This window comes from Epinephelus moara, chromosome 21 (assembly GCF_006386435.1).
Source record: "Epinephelus moara isolate mb chromosome 21, YSFRI_EMoa_1.0, whole genome shotgun sequence".
Classification (NCBI taxonomy): Eukaryota; Metazoa; Chordata; class Actinopteri; order Perciformes; family Serranidae; genus Epinephelus; species Epinephelus moara.
This window is the reverse complement of record NC_065526.1, coordinates 23,352,278-23,367,433: the sequence shown is the minus strand read 5'-3', so window position 1 is coordinate 23,367,433 and position 15,156 is coordinate 23,352,278. Positions and strand designations below refer to the sequence as shown.

General features: G+C 42.2%; 2 protein-coding genes across 4 annotated transcripts in view; both read right to left on the bottom strand.

Moving 5' to 3' along the window:
• The window catches only part of abca4b (ATP-binding cassette, sub-family A (ABC1), member 4b), a 59,001-nt gene extending 56,083 nt beyond the window's left edge, over positions 1-2,918 (bottom strand). The window contains exons 1-2 of the mRNA XM_050032929.1: positions 2,797-2,918; positions 169-281 (exon numbers count right to left, since the gene is read on the bottom strand). Of these exons, the coding sequence (XP_049888886.1) occupies positions 169-234 (66 nt within the window). The 5' untranslated portion in view covers positions 235-281; positions 2,797-2,918. The remainder of the gene's footprint in view (positions 1-168; positions 282-2,796) is intronic.
• A 2,045-nt stretch (positions 2,919-4,963) lies between these two features.
• The window catches only part of LOC126382827 (rho GTPase-activating protein 29-like), a 35,635-nt gene continuing 25,442 nt past the window's right edge, over positions 4,964-15,156 (bottom strand). For 2 of the 3 annotated variants that reach the window (XM_050032913.1, XM_050032915.1), the window contains 11 exons: positions 14,884-15,021; positions 13,086-13,273; positions 11,469-11,638; positions 10,798-10,932; positions 10,199-10,297; positions 9,194-9,357; positions 8,685-8,873; positions 8,399-8,536; positions 7,993-8,225; positions 7,198-7,516; positions 4,964-6,916 (listed from right to left, as the gene is read on the bottom strand). In XM_050032913.1, coding sequence (XP_049888870.1) covers positions 5,738-6,916; positions 7,198-7,516; positions 7,993-8,225; positions 8,399-8,536; positions 8,685-8,873; positions 9,194-9,357; positions 10,199-10,297; positions 10,798-10,932; positions 11,469-11,638; positions 13,086-13,273; positions 14,884-15,021 — 2,952 coding nt within the window. In that variant the 3' untranslated portion in view covers positions 4,964-5,737. The remainder of the gene's footprint in view (positions 6,917-7,197; positions 7,517-7,992; positions 8,226-8,398; positions 8,537-8,684; positions 8,874-9,193; positions 9,358-10,198; positions 10,298-10,797; positions 10,933-11,468; positions 11,639-13,085; positions 13,274-14,883; positions 15,022-15,156) is intronic. The other variant, XM_050032914.1, reaches the window with a different exon arrangement.

The following is a 15,156-nucleotide window of genomic DNA, read 5'->3' as shown; positions in this document are numbered from 1 at the left end:
GGAAAGAATCCTTACAGTCTGAAGCTGATCATGGTTATTTTATGTTGGGACTTTATCAGAAAGGTGTTCAAAGCTGTAGCTTGTAGTCTGTGTTACTATATTGGATTGCATTATGCTGTGTAGTGTTCCTAAGGTTTCGTCCGACCCCGGTCACATAAATGATATCACCTTCTGTCTCTTGCGGAGGGTCCAGTTTTTCCACAGTAACAGGCGGATTTGAGAGCCTGTCTTCATTGCTCCGCAGCTTTACCCCTGGAAGGGGTCATCAGACTGTGACAAACCTGCAGATACACAACTTTATCAGCGATGGAGCGTCTCATGGCAAAATTCAACAATCTACACGAGGCGGACACAGACAGACCCAGGATTATGGTTCTTGGGTCTGGTCTCTTTAGAAATTTTTAACAAACAACTGAAGATCCATCTTTTCAAAATGGCCTTTGTCTCACCATAAACTGTCTAGTGCTTGTTCCCTGGTATGTTTCTGTTTGAGGCCTCGGTAGCCTGCATTTGCTCTATGTTTTACTTTCCTTTTGTTGCTCTATTTGTTATATTGCCATTTGACTTTATAGATTGCATGTTTTATTGTTTGATTGCTTGATAATATTTTGTGAAGCACTTTATGAATTTCATTTCTGTGAAAGGTGCTATATCAAATAGATTTTATTATTATTTTATTATGATCTCGGGAACACTTGAATTTAGTTTGATTTTTGTGTTTGACTTGACTTTTGCATGATTTTTGAAAACATTTTAATATATATTTTTTACTGTGAAAACAATTGTTTTGTTTTCCTACTACTATTGCTACAGATTGATACAGTGATCTATGGACAACTATTATTTCCCAGAGGTGGGACTAAGTCATTGTTTTGAAAACAACAAGTAAGTCTCAAGTCTTTACACTCAAGTACCAAATCCCAGGAAGTGCGTCAGGCTTTGAAGCCAATTTTCGTAGTGGCCAAACAGTGTAGTTACAGCTGCCGGGTCCGTCACGTGATGCCCTGTGGCCTAAAACGACTTTTTCCCAAAAAAACGTACATTGTAAAAGAGATGTCTGTAAATCAGTGCATACTCATCTTTGAGCATCGGACCACCTCGAAAAATTACTTGCCTCACTACCAGGATTTGATCCATTCGGTACGATAACATTTGGAAAGTCCAGGAGAGCTGCATGATTCACTCATTTATCCCCATTCAGCACTAAAGCCAGCTTGACTGGCGGAAGTCTCTATTGGGCCTGCTCTACGGGCCACACTGTGCAGAAGACATAATTATGAAAATCACAAGTACATCTCAAGTCTTTACACTCAAGTACCAAGTCCCAAGCAAGACTGAGAAGTCCCAAATCAAGACAGGCAAGTCCCAAGTCCTAAACTTTAAGTTTTGATTCCTAAACAAGTAATAATGTGCTCTTCATCAAATGGAATGCCATTTTAATGACTGAGCTTTGACATATTAAATTTGCAAAGATTATACATATCATATTTATTTGTTAAACAAGTTTGTTGGAAGTTTTGGAAGTTGTTGCATCCCTGTTAATAATTTCGACTCACATGCTTTGCATTCTGTGATTCATTTTCATTTTTCGATGACCACTACATAGTTTTTTGTACGCAAATAAATGTATCTTTGGTATCACTTTGTACAACTGGCGCTCTGTATCAGAATGTTAGTTCTTCAAGGTTCCTCCAAATTGATTGAATACTGCTGGATTGTTCAAACAAAGGGGATCTGGACAGTTGAGTTCATTTTCTGGGAATTAATTAATGTTTACTGATTCGGGAAATTAAGGGAAATTCATTGATTCGTGGCACACTTACTGATTGAGTTAAAAGTCTTTTTTGATTTTGTCAACTATAAAGTCATTAAATTTGTGACTTGATTCTGACTCAAGTCCAAGGCATGTGTTTCGAGTCCACACCTGTTATTTTCCCCTCAGGAAAGACATTGCTCTGGCTTTGGTTCTGACTCAAACAGACTGTACCTGGCCTTAGCATTAACTTGGATTTGCTACAGGTGGTCTTGAATACAACCTTGGACAAACCAACCTTTAAACTATATGTGTTGAAAAGCATACACTCAACTGAAGTGCTCCTCAGCAAAACACTACCTTATTTGTGTAGGCATGTATAACATTATCAAATTATTAAAAATGCAGACCACTCCTGTTATTATTTACATATAAACATGAGCTGAGATTGATAAAATCCAATTTGTACCTGCTCTATCACACACACTTGTTCCACAAGACGAATTGATTTTGGAACTGAGTACTAAAAAAACCTCAAATGGCAATCACATACACACGTTATGTACAGAGAGCTCAGAGAATGTCGGACATGAAGAGTAATTTGTTCAGAGTGACATGTCCAATAGATTAGCACAGACTGGCAGGCTGAGGATGCAGGGACATAAATACTTGTCTAGAAAAACAAAGGGACCTGGACTGAGACGAAAACAGGAGAGTAAAGCCTATTATTATGTCTGACTTCTCTGAAATCACCTTATTACTCAAGCAGTAATTACACGACAGGACTTCCCTGCACAAGACTGACAGAAACGTGTGGAAATGTTTTGAAATGAAAAAACCACAGCTTGATTAGGTAAAGATACAAAAAGCCATTAAGGTAAAAACATCTTTAAAAGCATCCACCTGGATCTCTGTTTTCACACCCTTATGTTTGACTATAGGCGACAGAAAAACAGTAATTAGCAACCACATACCTGTCAGCCCTTACACCACATCACCACATCCTATTTTGCCAACAAAAGAAAAAAGCAGTCGATCCTTACCTCTTATGGAAAGATATAAAAGTCGTACGACATCGAGAGAAACGGGTTCACAAACCAGCTGAAGTAGTGAGAAACATTAAGCAAGGTAGAAGAGCTCTGTGTGACTCCTAGCTGCCCACTCTCTCTCCTCTGCCTGCAGGTCAGCAGCACTCTTAATCTGATTGCTCTAATCTCCCAGCTCAACATGGGCAGGCAGAAAAAAGACAACAGTCATCCATTTTGAGGCAGAATTATGGGGATATCTGCTCGGGAGGAGAGGAAGGATACTGGTGGGGAGTAAGACTACCCTGTGGTGGAGAAAGGTTACAGGTTTTATCACAAGACGAGACGAAATGATCGACAAAGTGTCCACGAGCAAGATTTACCTGCACGGTTATTGTCACTCAAGAACGTTTTTCAGCCAAACAACCGCAAAATTAATCAAAATTTTTTTATACTTCAGGACACACCAGACTGAGAGATTAGATTTTTTGGGTCACGCACAATCGTCTGAAATGACTCACTCCTCTGAGCAGCTCGACAAGGTGTAGCAGGTGACATGGGTAATTAGGTTTGGACAATTTGAAGCCTCGACAGTGGGACACTAAAACCGCTTGGACCTGCTGTGAACTATGTGTACAACAGACACAGCTTACCCCAGTCCTGAGGTGAATTTGAAGCTTAGAGGGATACGTGTGGATTTTTAAGTGGGGTTGTGTGAGGTACTTATTAATAGTCAGTACAGTAGATGCTGGTCAGCACTACCCGAGTCTGGAGAAACAGGTACGAGTGCTGCCATTGAAGCTAGGAAATGCACTCCTGCGGATGGAGATGGATTTTAGCCACCTAAAATAATCAATATCGGTTCAAATGTGCACTTTATTTAGAACATGTTTTGATGGCTTTACCTTGCCATCAGACAGCCCTTTCCTACAGCGATCTGAAGCTGCTTTGCTCTCTTCAAAGCCACCAGACTCCTTTGACAAAAACAGTAATTTTACCCCGCAGAAAACCAGAGCTGCTGGTCTACCGCTGCCTCAGTCGTTCGAATTGTTTTCCTTATTCTGTGACTTTGGTGCTTAAAAGGGTTAGTTGGGATTCACCACAGTCACACAACAACACAAACAAACTAGCTGATGGAGGCATCGGTAGGCCAACAGAGTCTGGTGGCTTTGAAGAGAGCTTAACAGCTCCAGTTCCCGGTCGCAAACAACAAGGTAAAGGGATGGAAATATTCTAAATATAGTGTATACATAAAGTGATATTGATTTTTTTAGGTGGCCTCTTTGTTTTGCGTCGCCCCCATCCACATCAATACATTGCTTAGCTTCTGTGGCGGTACTTCTGCCCGCTTCTCCAAACTGGGGGCATGCTGACCACCATTTACTGTAACACACTGAATATGAATAACCACACTTTAAAAATCTGAACTTTCCCTTTAACTATACACAAACCTGGTGGCTTGGGTACTTTGGCCAATACCATGTCACAGAACTCCAATGTGTCTTTCTCTGATTTGTCACATACAGCAAATTATAGCAAAGAATCAGACTTGATCCATGGTTGTAATAGACAATAGGATACAATGTCACAGGTAGTATAAATAAAACATACAAAGTAAACTTATGTTTACAGAGTTGTGGGGGGGAAAGGTTACAGATACAACCCTGGTTCTCTGAGGCACTGAACAAACACTGGAGCAGAGCTCAGCTGATCAGTTGATAAGTCAATGGACAGATAATAAATTGATAATCCATTATTCAAGCAAGCAGATTCTTGCATGTGAGAATGTTTTGCTCTGCAAATTCATTATTTTGGGGGTTGGGCTCAGACAAAAAAGTAATTTCAAGATGTCTCTTTAGGCTCCAGGAAAATGTAATGGAGTGTCCCAATACTGTCTGGTATTTTACAGACCCAAAAAACAGACAGTTGATTGAGAAATTCATAGATAATGACAATAATCAGCAGTGGCAGCCCTGTATCTGCCACAGCTCCACTGTCTCTTTCTCCACTTTGTCCAGTATCGCAAAACACAGCCAAGAATCTGATTGCATAACTGTTTGAAATACAAAACAGGCTGCAATTTAAAAACGGACAAGGGGATTTGTTCAGAAGAATGAAAAACATACATAAGTAAACATATAATATAACCCTGGTTCTGTGAAAAGAAAAAAATGGAAGAGAAATAACTGTTTAAACTACATTTTTAATTTGCAGCAAGTACTGTTGCATGTCATTTTTCTTCTGTATAGTCACAATAATGCGATGAGACAAATTTACTGTTGACAAACACGGAGTATGTATGACTGAATATAAAAAAACATTAACAGATACATAAGGTTTACATACTGAGAAAAGATGTACCAATCACAGGCGACAAAGGACAAATTTAAAAGGTAAAAATGTTGAACTCTTTAAAATGGAAAACCTTGAGTTAAAAATACTTCCATCCCTTTCTTGTGGCATTAAACACAAAATTAAGCATTTCTTTTAACATTAAAGGCAACACTAGAATTTGAACCTGTGTTAAGTGCATTGTGTGATTACAATAAAATATAATTTCATAACAAATCAAACATTGTACATGAACTTAAATTCAAACAATGAAAATGATAGACTTTAAATTCTTTACAGACAGATGTCACTTTGTGGTTGGCAAATTTTCTTTGACATTAAAATAAACAATGTATTTGTTATTTAAAAACATGACACCAAACATTCAATGTTGGCTTCACACTTAAGTGTATTTGCTTGTTTTGAATATTTGGGAGACCAACCACTGTCGACATTCTGACTGAGACATGTAAAATACAATATATTAGTACTTATAACACTTTCATGGTTTATTTTCACAGGCCTTAGTTTTCTCCCACTCTTAGCTTGTATGATAAAAAATGTTTTCCCCAGTATACACTATGGCACAGATACATTAATATTTACAGATATAATATGTTTTTTGGCGTCAGACAAAGTGGGCCTCTCTGTGTTCAAGCTCCTGCAGCCGCCGAGGTCGCAGTCTTTGGTAGACGGGTTTAGTCTCACTGGGGCTGAGGTCATCGGGGCTGCTAGGGGGCGGGGACTGTGGGGGCGAGAGGCTAGCAGAGGTCGAGACCCCGGGGTCAATGGCACTGTCAGTGGAGTCCTGTGACTGGAGCCGTGTCTGTGGGGGGCTTGTAAGGGCAGGGGACGGGGTGACTACCTGGGTAGGGTTGGTGGGGGCGAGGGATGAAGTAGTAGTGGTGGTGGTGGCGGTGGTGGTGGTAACAGTTGTAGTCCAGTTTGAAAGCGTCCTTGCTCTGCTGTTTACGGAAACAGGGGGCTTGTAGAAAGTTCCAGGAGGCGGCTGCAGAGTTCTTGGTGCCCTGAGCGTTAGCGGAAGGTTTGGCGAGCTGCTAGACTCACTGACTGAGTTATCTGTGTCACTTTCCCTTTTAGAAGTCCAGCCCGCCTTTACTGACACAGTGTAGGGGCTGCTGGAGAACATGGTACTCACACTACTTGTGGTAGAGACCACAGAGGTCGTGGTCACTGCTGCGCTAACAGTGACAGGCATCGTTGCCTTAACAGGTTGTACTCCAGAGTTGGCAGACGGCAGGTTGGCCACAATCATAGCAGTCCTGGGTGTGACATCATAGTGCTTGTACTTCCTGTCCCATGTTCTCCTCTGCATTGTCTGTGTGTCAATGAAAGGAGTGATGTAGTAGGTGCTAACCCTCGATGAGCCACTTTGGCGAGCCTTTTCTGGCTCTGGTATCTCCTGTATAGTTTCAGAGACGGGGTCCCGCTCAGCAGAGCTTGCATCAACTTTAGCAGCAGTGTTACGGTAATTCCTCTCGCTGATCTGGGCGGGGGTGGGCAGGCGTTCCAGCGGCATGCTGATCGGCCGAGACACGTGTCTGGTGCGCTGGGTGCGTAGCTGGACCTTTGGAGCCACGGCAGTGGTGGAGGGAGCGGTAGTGCTGGGACGGCCAAACACTAAGGTTGACCTCTGGACGTCTCCTTCACTAGATGTCTGGATACCGTTGAGTCTGTCCATGGCTGACACCTCGGTTTTGTCGATCCCTGGCTGGACCTCCTGAACCTCATCCATGATGTGTGAGGATGGGATTACCGATGAGTATCTTTTGTACACTTTGGCAGTCTGGAGGGACATAATACACAATTAGATTACAATCTCTCTATTACATATTAATCTGTATTCACTTAAGTTAACTTTGCTTTAATAATGTAATTGTCATTATAAAGGTCCTCCACCCTGCAGTTCTTTGAACACCTGCTTGAGGCTGGCTCTGTAAGCCAGTCTATCCCGTAGACCCTCATGTCAAAGTGCCCAACTTTACAGCAGAAATAACATGTCTACAGCCTCGTACAAAAAATGTTTTTGGTCTCTACAATTAGATATTTGAATTGCATTACTCATACCATTAAATCCCCCCTCACCTCTTTGATGTCCATCAGGGAGGTGGAGTGTCTGCTGAGCCGCTGCATCTTCTCTTGAGGGGTGAGTTTGGGGGACGCCTGGCCACTCGTGGTGATGTCGGAGCCAGAAAGAAGTCGTACGTCAAAGGCGGCTTGGAAGTGTCGCACCAGCAGCTCCACCATCAGGGCCTGGTACGGGTAGTCCACCAGGGAGGACAGGGAAACCTCAGCGTCCGTCTGTCGTGGCTTGACCAGCGTGGGGCCAAAGATGATGCCCAGGTTACTCGCAGTCATCTTGTTCTCCTCTGCCTGCTCGGTCACTCTGTGGAAGTAAAGAGGGATGATGAGTTTAATTTATAAAAAGACATATGACGGGATTTGTTTAAATATTTTATCTGGGTGGCAGGGAACAGAATAACAGATTGAAGAAGCTGCTAACAATCCAAAGCACTTTTCTGAAATGCAATCGTCTAAAAGTCTCTGCTATTACTCAAATACAATTAAGAACACCAAATGTTTGTTATTTCTATGCTAGGAAATGATCACATTGAAATATAAAGGACATAAGCACAGAGTATTTATCCTAAAAATACTGGTGCTGGTGTCAGATTTAACAACAAGACTGTGAACAGAGCATGAGTTTGATGTACGTTGTGATACTTCCCCTGTGCTATAGGGAAGTCTCTGTTTCCCTTTAAGTCTTATGAGGAAGTTTGTGCATCTGAGTATTTGTTCAGAGAACAACAGACAGAAATCCTGACTCTAGATGAGCACTGGGTGTTTGTTTCGAGCCCTTACCTGTTGAGGTGTGCTATGAGGAAGCGCAGAGTCCTGTAGTTGGCTGTCGGCAGCTGGCGGAGAAGGTCTCTGATCTTGAAAATGACTCTGTTGAGGTGGACGCTCGGCCCGCTTTTCTCTCCCGTCGGGGGGCTCTGAGGTTTGTCAGCCTCCTCCACAATCACTCTCTGGCACTCTTTGGCCAGGCCGATGATGTCATTGTAGTATCGATAGAGGATTAACGGCTCTGGTAACTGTACACAGAAGGCAAGCGGTGATGTGTTGTGTGTTCTTAGCAGTGGAAACTGTTGCGTACTAGTGTATACTGAAGAGAACGTTATTTAAAATAAGTACAAATAAAACAGTCAAAGCTAAAAGCTCAACAATGAGATCCCTTTTAACAGTTCAGTGAGATTTTAAGACGCACCTGTCTCAGGTAGAGTTTGAGGACATTGCTGATGTCGTGAGGTGAGAGGTCAGATAGTTCGACCAAGTCCTTCCCGTTTTCAAACGCCTGGCAGAGCTTCTCAACACGTGATTTGGCACCATTCACACGATAAATCCCCTGTGAGGAATAAACAGATATATTATATATTATAACAGACAATCCTGACATATCCATGTGAAATGATAAAACATCTCCAACGTGCAAAGCTTGAAAAAGCACCACAATCCAAAACACCACGGCTATGTACAAGGAGAACTAAGTGTACCTTGATATTGAGGGCTCGACTCTCAATCTCAGAAGTGCACTTCTTGATGATAAAAGGGATACCATCTGGGCTGTTCTTTGCTGCTTGGGCAAAGTCGATACCAAACAGGTGCAGTCTGCCTTGTAGCTTTTTATGGCCACACTGGATAGCCAGCGTCTCTAGACACTTCTTATGGCAGGCCAGAGAGCACTGGCAGAGGAGAGGAGACAGAGACATTTAAATAAAGAAATATAAAGTGGCTGATTCATTAGTACTTAATACAGTTTTTACAAATAAAACAACTGTCGTCCTTACGTCTTTACTTTACAATATTTTTCATCTCAAAATAGAAGTCAGCGGCCAATTGGCAACACAGTGGCTACATCTGCTACATTAACCATTGCTAATACATACTACGTTAAATGATTATTTGTGATTGCTGCAATGTATAAGAAACATGAGCTGCTATAAAATTAAACTCGTTAATGGATTATCATTTCTACAGCTAGAAGAAAGAGTATGTACTGTACCTCCTCACACTCGGCTCCATGGAAAACCACCAGACTATCACACTCTCTGCACTTAGACGGGGCTCGTAGTTTTCTCAGCTTATGCGTTTGAGCAGCTTTGGACATCTGAGCATTTCGGAAGGGACCCGGAGAACTGGCCGTCTCTGTCACCATCTCAGCCAGACCTGAAAATCAGAGCTGCTGATTAGGGAACTTAGTAGACAGGTGACTTCATGCTGACTTCCTGTTAGTGCAGTTGGAAAAATAACTCTTATTGATGAAACACCACAACAGAAATGGTAGCTTGAAGTAGTTTTATTTTCTGGTTATAAACACTTTAATATATGGCTCAATTCAGAAAATTCACAAGTGTGGGACAAGTCAAAACAGAAAAGATTAAATTGAGATGTGATTATTTTAGGACAAAATAAACAGAACCGTCACGGCCACTTAACCAAATGATGAAATAACAGAAAACCTCTGGGCATACAAAATTAGCTGAAGCCATATTCTGCTTTAAAAATACACAGAGCTGATATTTTATGCATACTTGTGCTTCTTTATCATGCGCGCGATTAAAAGTCAATTCACGAGAATATTTTCAAAAGATTAGGTTGAATAGAAGAGCCGGTCTGCTGCTTCAAATCTCGACGAGAAAATAAGCACATACGCTGACGGGGAGAGCTCTGCATACATACAGGAAGTGTAAGCTGAGGCCATATGCCAAAACTAACATGACCCCAATCTGTGCGGCTCTGTCGAGTGTAAAAACATTTCATGTAAGCGAAACCCACGCACAGTCAGGCCCATGAAAAAGCACTATATGAGCTGTGCAGTCACCTCTCACTACTTCTCCCTCCCCTCACTGTCACGTAAGTGAACACACATTGGCTGTGTCACTGCAGATATAAGCCCAAAATTGGTGTGCACATTAGCATGCATTTGCCTGGGGATAAGGGGAGGCATGAAACATGAGTCAGAAAACACACACACACACACACACACACACACACGCGCGCGCCTTACCATTGTCTGAGGGCGATGGTGGCTCTCTCTCATCCAGGTCATCAGCAGAAGACATGGTCCCAGTGGAGGGAGTCCTCGGCAGCCGTCGTTTAAAGTCACCTGCACATGTAGATAAAAGTCAACAATGTTCACTGACTGATTGTAAAGTACAGTTTTACAATACATTGGCACAAGCTCAGTATCCCAGTGCAGCACAGAGAACAGATTCGCTCTGCATGTCTTCATTTACTGTTACATGTCATAGCTTTGCACAGTGTGTCGAGCAGTGTCAGCTGTAGAAGGAAGTGCATCAAACAGAGATGAGTAGTGCGTGGGTCTGCTGTGCAACGAGGAACTGAAAAGATTGTAATTATAAAAACAAACATCATGACAGCTTCATTCTCCTTTTAGGTTTGTTTTGATGTGGATACAGAACTCAAGCTATTTTTATCTTCTCGCCGTCTTTATCGTCTCACTTACAATATGTTTTATCTTTTAAGTGAGATGGTTTGAGTGGTTTTCTGTCTTGATCTTATCTCTTATCTCTTATCTCATACCCATGTGCAAATACCCCAAGCTCTTTTACAGATTCAAAAACTTTCAAAGTAAATTCCTCTCACCTGGACTGGCGGTGGGGGAGTCCATGGACCTCGACTCGCTGCTGCCTCCCGCACTCTCCGAGTCGCTGCACATCCCGCCCTGGCTCCCCTGACTACTGGAAGCCCAGGCTCGTAGCGTGGCCTGGCCTCTGAGCGCTGCAAGAAAACACACAAACCACCAGTTACACACACACAGAATAACAACAAGGAAATACAGCGAAATGACAGCTTCCCGTTAAGCGATATTCTTAGTGCCAGTTTCAGTTATTTTCAGAGGGAAGTGGTTACTAAGATATTCTAGACTTATGACAAGTAAGCAGCACACAACTGTTATGATTTTAGTCCTGAGAACATTTCCATGACTCAGAACGCGGGGCCAGTCCCTGAAAGGATCATGTGTAAAAATAAAGGCGGGATTGCAGGTTTGATCTGACCCAGCTTCGGCTGTCCATCACGCAGCGACAATTATTTTAGGCTTGGGGATCACTCAGTTTCTAAAATGTGCTAGCTTCATCCATAACTGACAGACTTTACACCTAAATGTGTCATAATGTGGCTCCTACTGGAAAAGTAAGTATCACATGTGATGTTCTCTGAAGTCTGCTGGCAGTCATAGCGCCTCTAAACACAAAGCCCATCATTGTGCGGCTTGTGATCATCCCTTGTGTTCACATTAATCACTGAATGAGCACCTTGTATGTCCGTGCTGCTGTTAGATCTCCGCTCGCCTATCTTTGCAGGCCGGTGTAGGAGATTGTCCGCTTCGTCTCCGCTCAGCACGTCGCAGGAGGTGATGGATGCCTGTGACAGGTTGCCATGGGAGGAATGAGTGCTGCCCACTGACCTTTTGTTGAACACAAACCTGGGGAAATAAACAAGTCAGCATTTGAGGTTAGGAGTGATTAACTTAGCAGTGAGAAAGATTTCTATTGTCCCAAAAGCTCAGTGTTATTATATTACACGGTGTGTATCTGTGGGGATTTGACAAGATCGGTGATCAACACCAGTAACTAAATTATAACTTCTCCAGGCACTGAGATTTTTGGCTTTCATTTTCTGGCATGTAATCTGTTTTGCCAACACCCACCACCTGTGTTATGAACAAACAAGCATGACACATTTCAATCTGATATGTCAACTTTGTATCTGACAGCTGTTATCAAGAGTGCTTCAGTGTATTATGTTACCTCTTCACGACACACCTGTAGGATTCCTGCAGTATTAGCTAGCCAATTCATTTCAAAGGACATATGTTTCTGTCTACTACAGGCTAACTAAAGCTGTTCTGTGGACCCCTAGAGGTTTTTATAATCCAGTAGTTGCTAACAGATGTTGATAAAAGAACTTAAAAGAACTTCCAGACCTAGAAGCTGCACTATAGGCAGGCAGTCAGACTGAAAGCGAAGATCAGGAACAGAAACTGAAATAAGCCCAGCCGACACACCACTGCGACTATGTAATGTCATTCAACACATCAGTGGCTTCACAATAATGGAAGTACAAACTTGACTTAAATTTACATTTAAGCCACAAAGGCATGTGTCAGTCAATGTCAACACTTTTGATTTACACTCCACTCTACCTAAGAGAGCTACAATAACATCATTAATATAACTGTTTGCTCGCTACTAAGAAAGTGAAGTATTGCTTATTTTGTTAGCGGTAATGAGTGTGTGTGTGCGTGGGAAGCTGGTTCTGACACTGCTTTAACAATTTAAGCAGAGTCTTAGGGACAGCTCTAACCCAGAGCCAAACTCTCACGCTCACAATCTCCCCTGCTGCATTCAGCCTGCGCCACAGATATTTCCTGAGGAAGGGCAACAAATTCAACACGCATTCTGTCTCTCCTCGATTCTCTCTCTCTCTCTCTCTCTCCCGCTTCCTCTGACTCTGACTCAGTGTTACCTCTGCTGAAAGGAGAACTGGGCTATGAACAACTTCTAAATGAGCAGGAGTCACTTGGAGGGATTTTGAAATACTCAAATCTAAAACTGAAGTTTGATCCAAAATAACTTTTCATCGCGAAACTATGACCTCAGCTGGACTCATTTAACAATGTCTCATGATATGGCCACATGTGCAACAGTGTGCCTTGTGATGACTGCGTTTAAACTACAATAAACCTTAATGAAGGAGTAAGCAGAATTCATGAGGTAACTGCTGAAAAGCCGAGGAGATTAAGTCTGATTTCCTGTTTTTGCAGAATATACTAAAGCCAACCCTGTCATTTATAGTCAAGCAGTTTCATCACCATCATTGTCACCATCGCCATTTTCAAAGTTTTAGTATGCTTCCACAGTTCTTGGTACCTGGTATTGTCAGAGGAGATGGAGTCTAAGTGCACGCGCTCTCTGGGCAGATTTTTGGGCAGGTTCCGGACAAACTCGGCGTAACATTCACCCGGTTCGTACAACTTGGCGCTCTCAGTCAGGGCCTGGTAGTGGGCAGGAAGGGACACTATCTGCTGCTGCTGCATCTGAAACCAGTTCACTGTCACCTGAGGAATGACATGACAAGTTAAGTGAGTGATTGACTCACTGAGAGAATGAATGAAAGATTAGGTTAGTGAGTAATCTCTATTCTACCCCTCCAATATGTGCAAAATAACCATTTAAACCAGAAAATCCAAACATTGGGGAAATAAACAAGATTGAGAACTTGACCAAGCATCCGGTACAGTAATCTGTAATGCAGTAAGCAATCTGTCAAGTTCTGAAAGTATTTCTGAAATCCGTTTTTAACACTCAGTTTGATAGACCTTATTAGATTGAGCTTAGACAAGAAGCACAACACAGGGTAGTTATTATGTAAATTCAAATTCAATATAGGAGACTTTGAGCTACAAAGACAAAAAAATAGCATTTGTGCTTCTTAATTGATTCTAATTTTAACAAACCATTAAAAACATGAATGTAGTGTTGTTGTTAGTGTTAGTCCTTGTATTAAAATATCATTCAGTGAAACTGAAATTCAAGTTTTAGTCTTGTGTTTCAATTTTGGGTTGTGGGGCTACTAAAGCCCTGTTTCCACCAAGTAGTATAGTAAGGTACAGTAAGGTACAGTTCAGTTCCGTACGCTTTTTTTTTTTACCCATTTCAACAGCGAAAAGTTGTGGATGGTACCAATGGAACCGTTACGTACCATCCCCATTTCTGGTCCCCCCTCTGTTGGGGTACCTAGCACACAGATCTGGTACTAAAAGGTGGAGCTGTGAACACTGCAGTCTGCTGATAGCGGACAGCACTCTTGCTCAGGGCTGAGTTGTGGCTGGTTTTTTGAGGCTCATGTAACCACTGTTCATACCATGGAAAGTTTTAAATATATTAGTAAACCTATAAAATAAAAGGTTATCTTGCTGCCTCTTGCAGCAGCTGGAGTCAGAGAAAAAATAACTGAATTTGCTGGGCCAACTGCCGGCAGCTTTCAAGGTGGAACGTTAACTTGCTGAATCCATCAGCACACCTTAAATTTCACTGTGACAACTTTGACCATTCCATTAGTTTTTATTGTCTCTCTTGGATCACATGCACTCTTAGTAATGAGTCGATCTTCAAGCTTTTAAAAATATATATCAATTATTTTGTGAACTGCATATATCCCAATCTTCACTCAGAGAGAAAAAAAAGCACTGGGGAGTATAGTTCCTGTGGGCTCCAGCAACACTAAACCCCTGAGCTTGACTTGGAAGGACTAAATGCACAATCCTGCTATTTTTAAATATCCCATGACGAGAGACTCTCACTGCAGCCTGTTTTATTTTGTTCTGAAAATGTTCAACCTTGTTCTGTGGATGATAAATGAGGTGCAGACTGATGAAGGAGGAAATACAGTGATTGCTGGACGGAGCAGAGTGACAACAACCCCGCCCACATGAAAGAGTACTGTTTGCGGTGGAAATGCTAAACCAACCTAGGGTCTAGGTACCATGTCTGAAGGGTTACTTTTTGGTACCATACCAAAAGTAAAATTAATGCATTTACAATTTATCATGCATTTGTACCTACAAGATATTTGTATAAACAAACTAAATGTTACTGAACAATCCAGTCTCCTCTCTCTGTTCATTGGCTTGTTAGCTGACACTAATATCATGTACTGTCCACTCACAGCTTTGAGTGTGAGGTCACACTGGAAGACCATCTCTCGGATTTGTGTGAGGATGGTGCTCTTGGCGTTGGCCAGATCCATCCGCCTGACGCCTGCGTCAGCCATACAGCTCTGGTACTGGTCCTGTGCCTCCTCCGCCTGATCACAACAATGGACACAGAGAACAGTGTGAGGACGTGGAGAAAACGCTGAATTGCTAAGTACACTGAGCGTGCAGGAATTCAACTGCAATGCACGGCTGCAAAGACCAAGTTTGACAGCTAATTATTTCCC